The sequence below is a fragment of the Thrips palmi genome, unplaced genomic scaffold (genome assembly GCF_012932325.1).
Source record: "Thrips palmi isolate BJ-2018 unplaced genomic scaffold, TpBJ-2018v1 HiC_scaffold_11, whole genome shotgun sequence".
Taxonomy (NCBI): domain Eukaryota; kingdom Metazoa; phylum Arthropoda; class Insecta; order Thysanoptera; family Thripidae; genus Thrips; species Thrips palmi.
This window is the reverse complement of record NW_023144622.1, coordinates 167,529-181,285: the sequence shown is the minus strand read 5'-3', so window position 1 is coordinate 181,285 and position 13,757 is coordinate 167,529. Positions and strand designations below refer to the sequence as shown.

General features: G+C 56.7%; 2 protein-coding genes across 3 annotated transcripts in view; both read left to right on the top strand.

The window, feature by feature from the left end:
• Window positions 1-13,757, top strand: part of LOC117639357 — a 192,267-nt gene that overhangs the window by 16,258 nt on the left and 162,252 nt on the right. The gene's annotated exons all lie outside the window — the stretch shown is intronic.
• LOC117639362 (transcription factor MafB) lies at window positions 9,250-12,785 on the top strand. The gene has a single exon (XM_034374947.1). The coding sequence runs from the start codon at window positions 9,439-9,441 to the stop codon at window positions 10,822-10,824; it is 1,386 nt and encodes a 461-aa protein (XP_034230838.1). The 5' UTR covers window positions 9,250-9,438; the 3' UTR covers window positions 10,825-12,785.

The following is a 13,757-nucleotide window of genomic DNA, read 5'->3' as shown; positions in this document are numbered from 1 at the left end:
CAGAAAACAAGAAAGCGAGCTCTGCACAAGCAGCGGTGGGGTGCGGAACACCCCAAGGCGGGGCGGGGCGGGGCGGGGACAGCCATCGACCATGACCGTAGGACGTCACACGCCGCGCCCAAGGGCCTCGCCAAGGCGCCACGCAGCGTCCGTCCCGCCCTGCACCGCTTGCACCCGCCGTTGCACGCGAGCCTCGAGTGGATCTCACTTTCACTCCCCCGCCGGCTGCGCTGTACTCTCGTCGCTCTGTCTCTCTCGCACTCGTGGGGCGCCCCGCGGGGGTGCGAGGGAGAAAGACTACCGTGTGTTGCCGATGTGGTGTGCAGGGGTAGCAGAGGGATGACGGCGATGTGCTCCCACTGCCACGATCGAGCTACTTTCGCACCTGCATTGGCGGGTCCAGACACTGAGAAATTTGAGTCGTCACTTGATGACAATTTCAAGGCTAATTTTCCTTACAACAATGTCATCAAAATAATAGACGACTTTCAGATGACTTGTGTCGTCCATGCAATAAAGGAGCTTTGATGAAAATAAATAAAGTGCACCAAAAGTACAGACGTCAGAAAAATTCGATAAAAAAAAATAACAAAATTATAAAAATATTAGAGCGTGAACATTAAGCAGTGCTTTCTCACTCTGCCCGCTCCCCCGCGTCACATTTCACGTTATTATTTTCCCCACCCTCGCGCGTGGCGAAGCCGAGCAGAAATCGCCTGGAAATGAGGAAATAAAGTGGGAGGAAAAAATCGGCGAGAGTGGCGCTGTTAGGGCGGCATACGTATCACTGGGCGGCGCCGAGTCCTTAAATAAGACAGCAACAGGGCGCGGGGCGGGCAGGGGGGGGGGACGCGACCCGTAAGTAGAATAATAAAATTTTCGATCGTGTCTTCATTTGCATGCAGTTATACTAAACAACTTGTTGCGGTTGAGGACGCCGCGACTGCGGCTGGCCCGGCCTCCGTAATTGGTTTTCTCCCCTCTCTCTCTCTCTCTCTCTCTGTCCTCCGACCTCGCCCCGACGAACCAGTAAGACGATTCATGCAAATGTGGTGCGGCGGCCGAGGAGCAAATGACATGTTTATGCCCCGGGAAATGGATTAAGGAGTGGACTTGTTGCGATAGCGGGTCTCGGCGGTCTCGATACTGTAATTGGGGTCACACCCCTCCTGTCTCTCTCTCTCTCTCTCTCTCTCTCTCTCTCTCTCTCTCTCAACCCTCAGGCCCGCCGCACCCTTCCCTCCTTACCGGAGATTCGGCGTGACGCGTTTTTAACTTCCGTGAAATTGAATTCATGAATCACCATACAACACTGGTAGAAAAATAAAGGGCAGGAAAAGGGAGGCTCATGTTTCTGGCCAATTATTTACCAGGACCGCGTCCGTACCTTTTCCAGCACGGAGAGGTTCTGTTCGTTTTCGCCGTACCAGTAACAAGTGAGGAAATTCTGCACTTTTTCCGTTTCGTTCCATTGAACTAACTAGGAGTTTTTATTTTGCTTTTTCTTGCAGTGGAAGCTACTGGGAGAAAAGGGAGGGGGGGGTGTGACTGTCGCTCGCGCGGTAAGGACACTGCGTTTGCGCCGTGTGCGCCTCACCTGGTAGATTCAACTTTCTTTCTTTTCTCCCCAGCCAAATATCCGTTCCTGTTGCCTTGTGCCTGCGGCTCCGCACCCGCCCGCCCCGCCCCGCCCCGCCATGCCTCCGCACGGCGGCGTCGACACGTAGACGTCCGGCGAGCGCCCCACGGCGACTTGGTTCGGAACTGCGCCTCCGTCTCTCTCGCACTCACGGGGCTGCCCGCAGGCTCGCAGGGGTGCGAGAGAGACAGAGCGACACAGGCGCTGTTCGGCATCGGCCTGCCGCGCCACTCTCCACGCCGCCGGGGGGAAAAATTGATAAGCTAAATTGTTGGAAGTGGCGTGTGCGTGAGTGAGAGCGAGCGAGGCACCCCGCGTGAGGAGGAGGAGGGGAGGGGAGGAAGGGGGGGGGTGTTCCGGGGACCGGCGAAGGGGTTGGCAGGCAGCGCACAGTGGGCCAGAAGACCGGCGGAGGCGGCCAAAACTCTAGACGCGTTTTGAGCAGCAAAGACGCTAAACAGGGCTCGAACCGAACGTGTGACCCCACCAATGGATTCATCGTTCGGAGAGCAATCCATTGGTGGGGTCACACGTTCGGTTCGAGTCCCATTTAGCGACGCTGGAGCTCAAAACGCGTCCAGAGTTTTGGCCGCCTCCGCCGGTCTTCTGGCCCACTGCGCAGCGCGGCATCAGATTCAGTGGAGCTGGGAGGACGGCGAGGCGAGCGGCGAGGACGACGCGGATGGAAAAGACGCCAACTGTTGCGGCGCGCGGCCTGCACTCTCTGCGGAATGGAAACGCAATTTTATCCGGAAACAAAAAGCGGATTCAGATTGAGATTGGAAAGCGCGCGGTCGCGTGTCACGCGGGCGACACAGGCAACTGATGCCGGGAGTCGTTTTCGTCGCTCTGTCTCTCTCGCACTAACGGACGCTCCATGAGCTAGTGCGAAAGAGGCAGAGCGACGGAATCGACTCTCGAGAGCCGCCGGCCGATGAGGTGTCCGATGGCGCCGCCCACCCTTCTCTTTTCCAGTGGCGGGGACGGCAGTGTGAAAAAGAACCTCCAGTCGCTTATGTCTCAAGTATTGGCTTCCTGGGAAGACCAGGTACCGTTTTTACCGTGTACCTACTGCCCCTCCTCCCTTCCCCGCTGGTTCCAACCCGTCTCTGGATCCGCCCTGGCTCTTGTCCGAGAGCCCTGCCCTAGTGCACCTTGTGCGTCTCGGTCGAGTCTCGGTCCTCACGTGTTGCGAAGCGCGGCCGTAGTGCCCCGCGGGCCCGTCCGAGTTTCGCAACGGGGATGGTGCCGATGCCCTGTGTCGCCATTTGCCCGGCTCGGCTCGGTCCGGTGCGGCCCGCCTCGGCTCGGCTCGGTCCGGTGCGGCTCGCCTCGGCTCGGCTCGCGCTTGTTGTTTGCTCGACTCGGACGGCGCCGCGGCGTTTACGTCGTTTGGTTAGCCAACCCTCCGGTGCCCTCCTTTCTTTCCCTGGGGCCCACCGCCCCGCCCCGCGGCCCGCCGCCCCGCCCCCGCCCCGCCCGCCCCGCCCGCCACCCGCCCCGCCCCGCCCCGCCCCGCCCCGCCCCGCCCCGCCCCCCCGCCCGCCCCGCCCCGCCCCCGCCCCGCCCCGCCGCTCGACGCCCCTCCAAAACAAACGTGTGAGTTGCACTGAGATTCCAAACGCTATGAGTATAGCACGTATGGTGCAATGCAGCTGACATATCGCACCATACGTGCAATGCAGCAGCCATATTGCACCTTACGTGCAATGCATCCCGAAAGTGCCCTATGCTAATGCATGGAAATGGGGAGGCATTGCACTTCATGTGCTATGCTTTTGCATTGCACCAATTGACGCTATACTCATAGCGTTTGGATTCTCAGTGTGTACGGGTAGGACGAGTGCGCGAAACGAGAAGAAGAAAAAGAAGGTTGTTGTTCCATTCAGGCCAGTAGGTGTTGACGCAGTATTGTTGTCGCGCACGTGACGCTTACGGCCCGCGGACCCGCGCCAGGCGAAGAGAAACGGCGCAGCCAGCGCCCCGCTCGGTCTCGGGCTGCAAGTGCGGATGGGGGGACAAAAGGCTTCCCACCCCAACCCCTACATAGCCGCCTGAAAGGTAGGGAAAACCGCAACACTTGCCCCTGCAAGTAGTAGGACAAAAGTGCCACTTTCTCCCTCCCCCCTCCGCGGCCCTCTGGATCCACCACTGCTCGGACACCCCATCCCGGGTACTCTGTCAGAAGGCCAAATTTCGGCACTCGACTGGCAAGCAAACTTGCCACTGGATTTGCAGTGTTGAGGGGTCGCTTCGAGGGGCCTGGCCTAACCTACCCGAGTCGCTGTGGGTAGCGAGTCCCTCCCGGCCGGCCGTTCGGCGAGCCGTTCTTTCCGTTTGATGAACCTGTTGGCAGCGTTGGCGTCGATGGCACCGCGGGCTGTGGACGCTAAAAACAGCGCGCCTCACTTCCGCGCGATCGACAGAAAAATGGCAAACAACACCACACAGTGCAGGAGCTCGCTGAGGCGCTCGCCGTTCGCGGACACCTGCTGAGGCAGCACCGCCGGCACGGCCTGCTCGGGCTGCCCCCGCACAGTGGGCCAGAAGACCGGTGGAGGCGGCCAAAACTCTAGACGCGTTTTGAGCTCCAGAGTCGCTGAACAGGACTCGAACCGAGCGTGTGACCCCACCAATGGATTCCTCGTTCGGAGAGCAGTCCATTGGTGGGGTCACACGGTCGGTTCGAGTCCCATTTAGCGACTCTGGAGCACGAAACGCGTCTAGAGTTTTGGCCGCCTCCACCGGTCTTCTGGCAAATCCACTGTGCCCCGGCGTCGTCGCCGCGTCGTCCCGGCCGGCCACACCCCCGACGGCCACCCCGGCCGGGCTTCCAAAGTCACCTTCAAAGGCAGTGGCGGCCGCGCGCACGCCCCGTGTCTGTCGTTGCCTTCGCGTGCCGCCGTCTCTCTCGCACTCACGGGGAGTCGCAGCACGATAGACGGAAATCTCGGTTCCGTGGGGCCTCGGACAGTGGGTCAGAAGACCGGTGGAGGCGGTCAAAACTCTAGACGCGTTTTAAGCTCCAGAGTCGCTAAATGAGACTCGAACCGAACGTGTGACCCCACCAATGGATTTCTCTCCGAACGAGGAATCCATTGGTGGGGTCACACGTTTGACTCGAGTCTCATTTAGCGACTCTGGAGCTCAAAACGCGTCTAGAGTTTGGCCGCCTCCACCGGTCTTCGGCCCACTGTGCCACGGAGCCGTCTTGGTTTGGAGTCGCACCGCCTCGCTCCACCCGGCGCCACCCAAACCGAAATGCTCGCTTGTTTTCCCAGGTGTGCCGGGCGAAACTGACACTGCATTATTGGATGGAAAGACTTCGCGCCAAAATATGGCGATACACGAAGTCTCGCCAAGTTTTGTAGCAAAAACTTTCCAACTTACTAGGGCAAAGTGAAGTGCGTCATCACCTCCTAGCCTTCAGGTGGCTTCGCCCCCCCCCCCCCCTTTCCCCCCTCGATTTACTCTGGATCCGCCCCTGGCGTCCCCAGCCTACGCCGCTGACTGGCGGCGTCCAGCCCGGTGACTCACGCGGCGTGCGAGTGCGTGGCACTGCTCGTGGCACTGCGTGCTGCAACGTTACACACGCACTCACTCACTGCATCGCACTGCACCGCACTGCATCCGCTCGCCTTGCGTTTGCTGCGCGTTTCAAATAAAGTTACTCACGCCCGCAGACGCGCCCCGCCCCGCCCATTGAGCACGCCGAGTGTGTTTACCCAGCACGCTATCAACTTGTGCTGCTGCGGTGATAGTACACTGTCGTCGTGCGGAGGTGTCATCAAGAAAGCTGCCGAGGTCCGCCAGAAGCACCAGCAGCGTGTCTCGCCAGAAATCCGGAAGGCCGGCAAGGCCGGCAGGGCCCACGACGTTGCGCCAGCCGAGCAGCTGGCCACGCAGCACACTGAGAGTCGTTTTCGTCGCTCTGTCTCTCTCGCACTCACGGGGCGTCCCGTCTGGGTGCGAGAGAGACAGAGCGACGAAAACGACTCTCAGTCTGCAGGCACCGCCCGGGTGCTCCGCTGCTTGCTCACGCTTACCAATCGATTTCCCGGCAAAAGACAAGGCATCATCACCCCACTGCGTCACGCCCAAACTAACCGAACACCACTTTAAACCTATCACCTTGACTTTTTATTGAAGGAGTGCTGCCGATTTTGTCAATTTTAGGAATATCTCTCATGCCCCGTTGAAAACCAGCCATACCTTTTCCCCTGCCATTTTCGTTTCCAGGGTGTGTTTTCCCTGCCGTTTTAAAGAAACTGGCTTCAATTTTTAATGGTGGCCTGTGCAAGGGAATATAACCCTATCCGAGTTTGAACACCAAAATGCCTTTAAAAAAATCGAAATTTACTGAAATTTATTCAAATTTGTCGAAGTTCTTCGGAAAATTTAGAAGTTTTTGCCCCAAATTCTTCATTTAACAAATATTCATTGGATTTGTACACTGAAATTCAAAGTAATTTACCCTTTGGACTGTGCCCTATACACTGTTCGGGTTCTGTTCTGCTGACCTGGCGGGCCGTCGCCGTCTAATAATGTCTAGACGAAACGCCGAGGAAGCCAAGTCCGATGCAATGTGCACTATGCGTACCGAGCGCAGCCGTTCGGGTTCCATGTTGCATGTGCGCGTCGCGGCGTCGCAGACGGGCCACGCGGACACGCATGTGCACACTCTACAAAAAATGTCCTGTCAACGCCGTTAATTTATTACCAAAGTTTGCTGTTATGCAATTCACGGCGTTTGCTGTGAAATAGTTCACGGCGTTCACTGTGATCTCGGTTACAGTGTTCACTGTGATCTGGCCACAGTAAACGCCGTGAATTGGAGCCTGATTTGCAGTACTTCGGTGCTCAGCGGCGTCAAACTCACAGTGTTTACTGGGGACCAGATCACAGTGAACACCGCGAACAAGATCACAGTGAATCCCGTGAGCAGATCACAGTAAACGCTGTGGATTGACCTCCAGTGAAAACTGGTAATAAATTAACGGCATTGACAGGACATTTTTGGTAGAGTGCAGTGCAAAGGGGGGGGGGGGAAAAAATTTTTTTTTTTTTGGGGGGGGAAAACCCCAACCCCCCGGGGGGGGGGGCCCCCCAAAAAAAAATTTTTTTTTTTTGGGTTTGGGGGGGGCCCCCCAAAAAACCAAAAAAAAAAAAAACCCCCCCCCCGGGGGCCCCCCAAAATTTTAAAAAAAAATTTTTAAAAAAAAGGGAAAAAAAAAAAATTTTTTTTTTGGGGGTTTTTTGGGGGTTCCTTTTCCCCGGGGGTTCCCCCCCCTTTTTTAAAAACCCCCCCCCTTTTTTAAAGGGGGTTTTTTCCCCCCGGGGGGTTTTTTTTTGGGGGGGTGGGGGGCCCCCCCATTTAAAAAAAAAAATTTTTTTTTTTTAAATTTTTTTTTAAGTTTTCCCCTTTTTTTTAAAAACCTTTTTAAAATTTTTTTTTTTTTTCCCCCAAAAAACCCTTTTTTCCCCTTTTTTTTTTTGGCCCCGGGCCTTCCCCCCTTTTTTTAAAAAAAAACCCGGGGCCAAGCCGGAACCCAAGGCCCAAAAAACCGGGGGGGGTTTTTTGGGGCCCGGTTTTGGGGGGCCCCCCGGGGGGGGGGGGGGCCCCTCCCCCCCGCCCCCCGCCCCCCCCCGGGGGAAACCCCCGGGGCCCCCCCCCTTCCCCCTCCCCCCGCCGCGCCGCGCCGCCCGGAGTCGAGCGGGAATAAGGAGAAGAAGAAGGGCGGGAACAAGATGGCGCGGCCGAGACAGCAAACAATGACGGGCCGAAAGTGCCGACGCCGCGGTCTTTGTTTCTGCAGGGAGTCCGGTTGCAGGCTGCTTGCACCACGGCCTGCAGCGCCACGGCCAGCGCTAGCATAGCCTGCGACGATACGGCCTCCACCACCACGGCCTGCACCACCACGGCCTGCTGCTCCACCACGGGCAATTAGCGACTCCGGAGCTCAAAATGCGTCTAGAGTTTTGGCCGCTCCGGCGGTCTTCTCGCCCACTGTCCACCATAGCCTGCACCACCACGGCCTGCTCCGCGGCCCCAGCACCATGGCCCCGCCGCACTATGGGCCATTGTTCGCGGGCGGCTCCGCGGAAAGCCAAGTGGCGGGTTCGTTTTGGCGAAACCGACGAGGCGCCTGTTTGAATCCCCCTTCGTGTTACCTTTCAAGAAACACGCTTTCTGGAGCGTGACCGCTCGCCGCGTCGTTCCTCTCACCTTCTCTTTTAGAATCGCCTCGCTCGCCACACCACGATCTACGATCAAGCGAGCTATTCTGATCGCCTTCGTCGCGCTGCTGTCTCTCCCGCACTCCTCGGGGGGTTCCGTGAGGGTGCGAGAGAGACAGAGCGACTCGGCTGGAGAACGCCCGGGCGGCCCGGCCCGCCCGCCGCACTCCGCTGCGTTCGGATTGCCTACGCGCACGGCGCTCCAGCTCCAGCCGCCGCGCCGCCCCGCGCACGGCGCAGTGACTCCGGGCCCGGAGCCCCGCTGGAGTGGCCGGCTCCAGTGGCGTATACAGCCAGAGTCGGTCTGAGGGAGGAGCAACGTAGCACTTTTTGCCTACTTGCAGGTACAGGGCTGAAGTTTGAATTTTTGCCTATCTTCCAGGTGGCTGTCTAGGTGTCAGGGGTCAGTTATCCTTCTGCTCCCGAACGGATACGCACCTAGCCGGCGGGAGTGTCGATCCAGATACAGGCTTGGGGATACCAGGTGGGCCAAATCCGACTTTTTGACTGCCTTTCAGTCAGGTGGCTTCGCCTCTTTCAGACCGTCTGGATCAGCTTCCGGACTCCCATTGCTTCGAATGCGGACGCGGAGGTGAATCCGCGGAGCCAGGCTTGAGGTTGCTGGTCGCGCCTTTTCCGTGCACGCGGAAAGTAACGCGCCAACTTCCTGGTACTTTCCGGAGTCCTCAAGGGCGGAGAGGGGGTGGTATTGACCCCCCAAACCGCTCCCCCCGGTCACTGCAAAACTCCCAGTGGCGGATCCAGAGCCGGCGGCTTGAGGGGAGTGGGGCAAGGCAAAGTATCCCTCCTGGCCCGCGTAAAACGGCAAAGTGTTGCTTTCTGACCTTTTCGGCGGTTATCTAGGGTCAAGGGGTGGGCATTTTTCTCCTGCCTCCACCCCTCGCCTGCACCCGCGCTTGAAAACTGCCTGCAGCCGGAATCAGGTGAAGCAAGGGACATTGGCTGCTGGAACTGCTGGAACTGTAGCCCCGAAAGTCGCGTACCTTTCGCGAGGCCTTGACGGCGTGGTCCCCGTGGTGGTCCCCGTGGTGGTCCCCATGACGGTCCCCATGACGGTCCCCATGGCGGTGGCGTGGCGGCCCCGCGGCGTGTTGCGCCCGGCGCGCCCTGCCGCGAGGCTAGCCGTGGCGGCCAATGGCGCGCGCGGCGGGCCGCGGGGGCGTGGCCTGCCCGCCGCGCGGCTCCACCCACTGGCTCGGCTCGCCGTGGTGGGGCGGGGAGGGGTGCGGCCGGGCGCGAGGCGTAGCGGCGCGGCGAGGCGCGGCCCACCCCTGTTCCTGCCGCTCCTGCCGCCACCGCTGGCGCTGGCACCGGGCCGCCCCGCCGCCCGGCCTCTCACTCCCAAGCCGACGCTGGACCGCGCCGTACGCCGCCAGACGCGCTCGCCTCCCCCAGTGTGCTCGCCCAGTGTGTGGTATGCGGCACGGCACGCGCGTGGACCGTGCCCGCCCCGAATCCGAGCGCCGCGAACGCCGCGAACGCCGCGAGTGAACTAGTGACAGTGTGAGAGTGTGAAATGCGTAGTGCCTGACTCGCGAGCCATGACCAACACGTCCACGGACGCCGCCGCCCCCGGCACGCCCATGCAGGAGGTGCCCGCGCACGAGGACATGGACCAGAACGAGGCGCTGACGGACGCCTACGTCGAGGAGTTCGTCCTGGACCACCTGGACGTGGCCGTCAAGAGGGAGAACGCCGCCGCAGCGGCCGCGGCCGCGGCTGCCGCCGGTGACGGGCCGCCCGTGGACGAGGGCCAGCGTGTGCAGCGCCGGCCGCACACCATCCGCCTGCCGCCCATCGTGTCCATGCAGCCGCACCCGGGGCCGCACCCGGGGCCCCACCACCCCCAGCAGCTGCAGCAGTCGCCGCCGCACCAGCTGCTGACGCCGCCCGGGCAGCACCAGGAGCCCATGTACCACACCATGGGGCTCATGCACATGCCGCCCATGATGTCGCAGCACACCGGCGGCGTGCTCGTGTCCGCCATGAAGAGCACGGCGCTGTACCAGCACGTCGACGCCAGCACCCCGCCGGCAACGCCGAGTCCGGGGCGCGCGTCCCCGGGGCTGCCGCCGTCACAGTCCCCACCATCCCACTACGCCCTTGACCCGGAGCACCCTCACATCCAACAGCTCCGAGTGGGGGGCCCGGGGGCTGCGCCGCCGGGGCAGGCGGGGCAGGGACCGGGGCTGATGGACGAGATGGCATGGCTGCCACATTCGATGCGTCAGGAGCCGCTCGACTTGCGACCGACTATCAACGGCGACCCCGGACCACCCGGCAGCATGCAGCAGGGGCAGGACATGAGCTGGGGCGTGCCGCACCCGGGGCACGGCGGCCACGGCGGCCACGGCGGCCCGCCCCTGCACCACACGTCCGTGATCGCCGGCATGCCGCCCAGCCCCTCCAAGCCCATCCTGCGCATGCACCAGCACGACTACCTGCACGCGCCGCCGCACGTCCAGCACGGCTCGCACGTGCACGACGGCGCCATGTCGCCGCTGCCCATGGGCCACGGCGTGCCGCACGGCCGGCCCATGAGCTGCGGGGACTCGGTCATCTCGCCGCCCAGCAGCCGCACCGGCCCCACCGGCTACCCGGGGCCCATGTCGTCCTCGGGCGACGACATCATCTCGGACGACGCCCTCATGTCGCTGACGGTGCGCGAGCTCAACAAGCGCCTGCACGGCTTCCCCCGCGAGGAGGTGGTGCGGCTCAAGCAGAAGCGGCGGACCCTCAAGAACCGCGGCTACGCGCAGAACTGCCGCTCCAAGCGGATGCTGCAGCGGCACGAGCTGGAGAACACCAACCGCCACCTGCAGGGCACCGTGCGCCGCCTCGAGATGGAGCTGAGCAAGGTGACGCAGGAGCGCGACCGGTACCGCCGGCAGCTGGAGGGCGCCAGCCCCGAGTACTACCACCAATGACGGCAGCTGCGCGCGTCCGCCTGGAGCTGAGGCGGCCGCGGACCGCGCCGGAGCCTGGAGCACGGCCTGCACGCCCTGCACGCCCTGCACGGCCACGAACTGAACTCTCAAGTGTCTGTGCCCGCGGTAGCGTAAGTCTCGTCTGTCTGGATCAGAAGTTATCAAATTGCTCTATTTTTTTGTAATGGTGTCGGCGCGGCGCGGACGCTGCAATGTATACTTTACGGTTAAGTGATATGTGGCTTAAAACAGGCTCCTTGTTTTCAAGTGCATTTCGTGATATCTCAGTTCGGCTGTTTATGTGAGTCCCTTGCTGCGCAGTGCTGCGCTACGCACAGCCTCAGGATGGGCGTGTCGTGATACTGGCCCTGATGAGGAATCTAGAACGACAAGCACAAGTATTAACGGGGGCGGTGATGTATTTCCAAGGGGCGCGGCGCGATGTTGCTGCTCGACTTCGTTGGAACCTTCGAGTTCCTTCACGAGTCCCTGGGTAGCCTCAGATGCCATGTCAGAGGATGACAATATAATTGAATATAGTACAACATATCGAACAACTTATCGACTTTTTGAACACTGCTGTGTGTCAAAGTCCGTTTAAGTCAATCGACTTGATCTCTTAGATGGAGAAAAACTCATCTTCCACTTTGGCCTTTACTTTGTCGTTTGTTCTGTGCTAATCAGAGACGTTGTCATATCGGGAAGAACAAGTCACCTTTGGTAGAAATAATTTTTTTCAATTTGTTTTTTTTTGTTTATTTCAAATTTTATTTAGAGTTCATCAATCCCGTTCCAATAATTTTATGTTATGTACAAATTAAGATAAGAAAAGTGATGGTTAGGAGAGTAATTGATGTTTAATTTAAATGAAATTCCTCACTTTCGTGGAGCAGATTGTTGACTGATAATTTTAAAGAGGAAAAAACGTAAAAATGAACGTTTGTTGTTTAAGTAGATGACTTTTCCATCGCTGCTCTGCGTCATTTCCTTGTCTGAGGCGTTGGAAGCCTCGGGAACACACGTGGCTCAGATCTATATCTACTCTGTGAGACCCCAATATCAATAAAAATTACAAAACTAGTGAAGGGGGCAGCATTTGTTTTAATGGTACAAAGTGATTCATTGTTCAAACTTTTCAATTTATTTTTCGTGGCAAAATATTTTTAGATCTGCCCCAGAAATCTGGTTTTCCCTTCATTTAACATGTTTTTTCCTGAAACCTTTTGTGAAAGATACTTAATCGCCCATTAAATATATCAGCAACTAGATGGTGTCCCCTTTCGATATTAAAGAAACATTCCTATTTCGATCATTTTTTATCACTTTTCTAGTCCAAATGTAGTGTGTAAATCGAGTTTTCTAAAACTCAATCCTCCAGGTTGTAATTCAAAAGAATGATACTACATAGTTCGAAGCTGTATCGGTGAATCTGGGCTTATCTTGTTCTGTCATGTCGTTGAATTTATGTAAAAGTATACGATTTTTGTTTTGAATGTTGTAAATCTTTGTTTTTGTTTATCTTTACCTCTCCACTCGCGCAGCCCTTTTTCGTTTTGTATTATTAAGATTTTAAGTTAAAGTGAAAACAATGCCTTAGTTGTGATACTCTTTATTTTTTAAAAAATCTGTGGGATATTACCTGTGGAGAGTGTGACATTTTAAGTTTGTGAGTGCTGGAGAGTGTCTGTGATTCTGTACATAACTCTTGACGTCAGGTTGACTTCTTTTATATCGTTATTTGTTACGCCTCATGTTTTATTGTGCTCTGTAATATCAGACGCTCATACAAGTTAGTGTTTTGTACAAAATAAATAAACTTCCAAATAGCATCAAAATTCTTGTGAAGTCAACGAAAAGACCGTTCTTGAATCAATTTTTGAGACTCTGTTTTTGTGTTGAATCATTGTTAGATTTCTACCAGTTGCGCTGAAGTCAATAAATGAAATTTTATGATCGCCGAATCTGTATATTCCTTTCACAGCAAACCTTTTACTGAAAACAAATCATAAAAATCTAGTCATTACTTCGAAAAGACTCGAGATAAAAACAAGCAAATGACAAAACCGACACTTCTGCCAAATTTTCTCGAACATTTCAAAGCGGAAAGAAAAGAGTTTTGCTATAATTGAGATTCACATTCTGATGTAAACGTTGGCAAGCAGACCCGTAATCTTGTGCCTCCCTAGTGGCGAAACGCGCCACGCCAAGCGCATTGCGTTGCAGTTTTCCCTTTTATCTTCAGGAATAGACAGATTAAAACTATATAAAAAGACAAATCTTTTCGAGACGGCAAGTTCAAAGTCAGCCGATTGCACATTTATCAGTGCTGAGTCTGGTGAAAAATATCAGTAGAGAAAGGAGGAATGCACCTGCAAAGGCCGTTGGAAACAAAGCCAGCGACACACCCTTAAATGTGAAGGAGAAAATGATGAACCACCAACCGTCACATAGTTGCAGGCTCCAGTGGAGTGCAGGGATCCTTAACTTAACATTTAACTAACACTGCTTTCATAACGTAACATAAGACAATGTTCGCTAAAGGTTAATGGTACGGACTTATGAAAGTACTTGCAAAAGTATATCGACACAAATTCGAGACATAAAAAAATAACCTACCCTTTTGAAAAGATGTTTGAAGTTAAGGGTAATAACTTTAACTGTTATCATAACGTTATGATGCCCTTATGAGGTAAGTTAAGGATCCCTGGTGGAGTGTGTGAAGGAGCACGGCAAAACCAACGTCCGGGTTTCCCAGGCGCACCCTGGAAAAATGCCCTATGTGACTGTAAAAATGAAAACAGTGAACCTTTCTCGGTGTGGATTCTTTCTTGAGCTGTAAATTAACTCTCAGAAGCCGGGGTGGTGGAAAAGAAGCCCGTAGGGTGCTCGCCCCGCCAGAGCCGCCAGCAGGGCTTGTGGAGCCCCCACCGCGA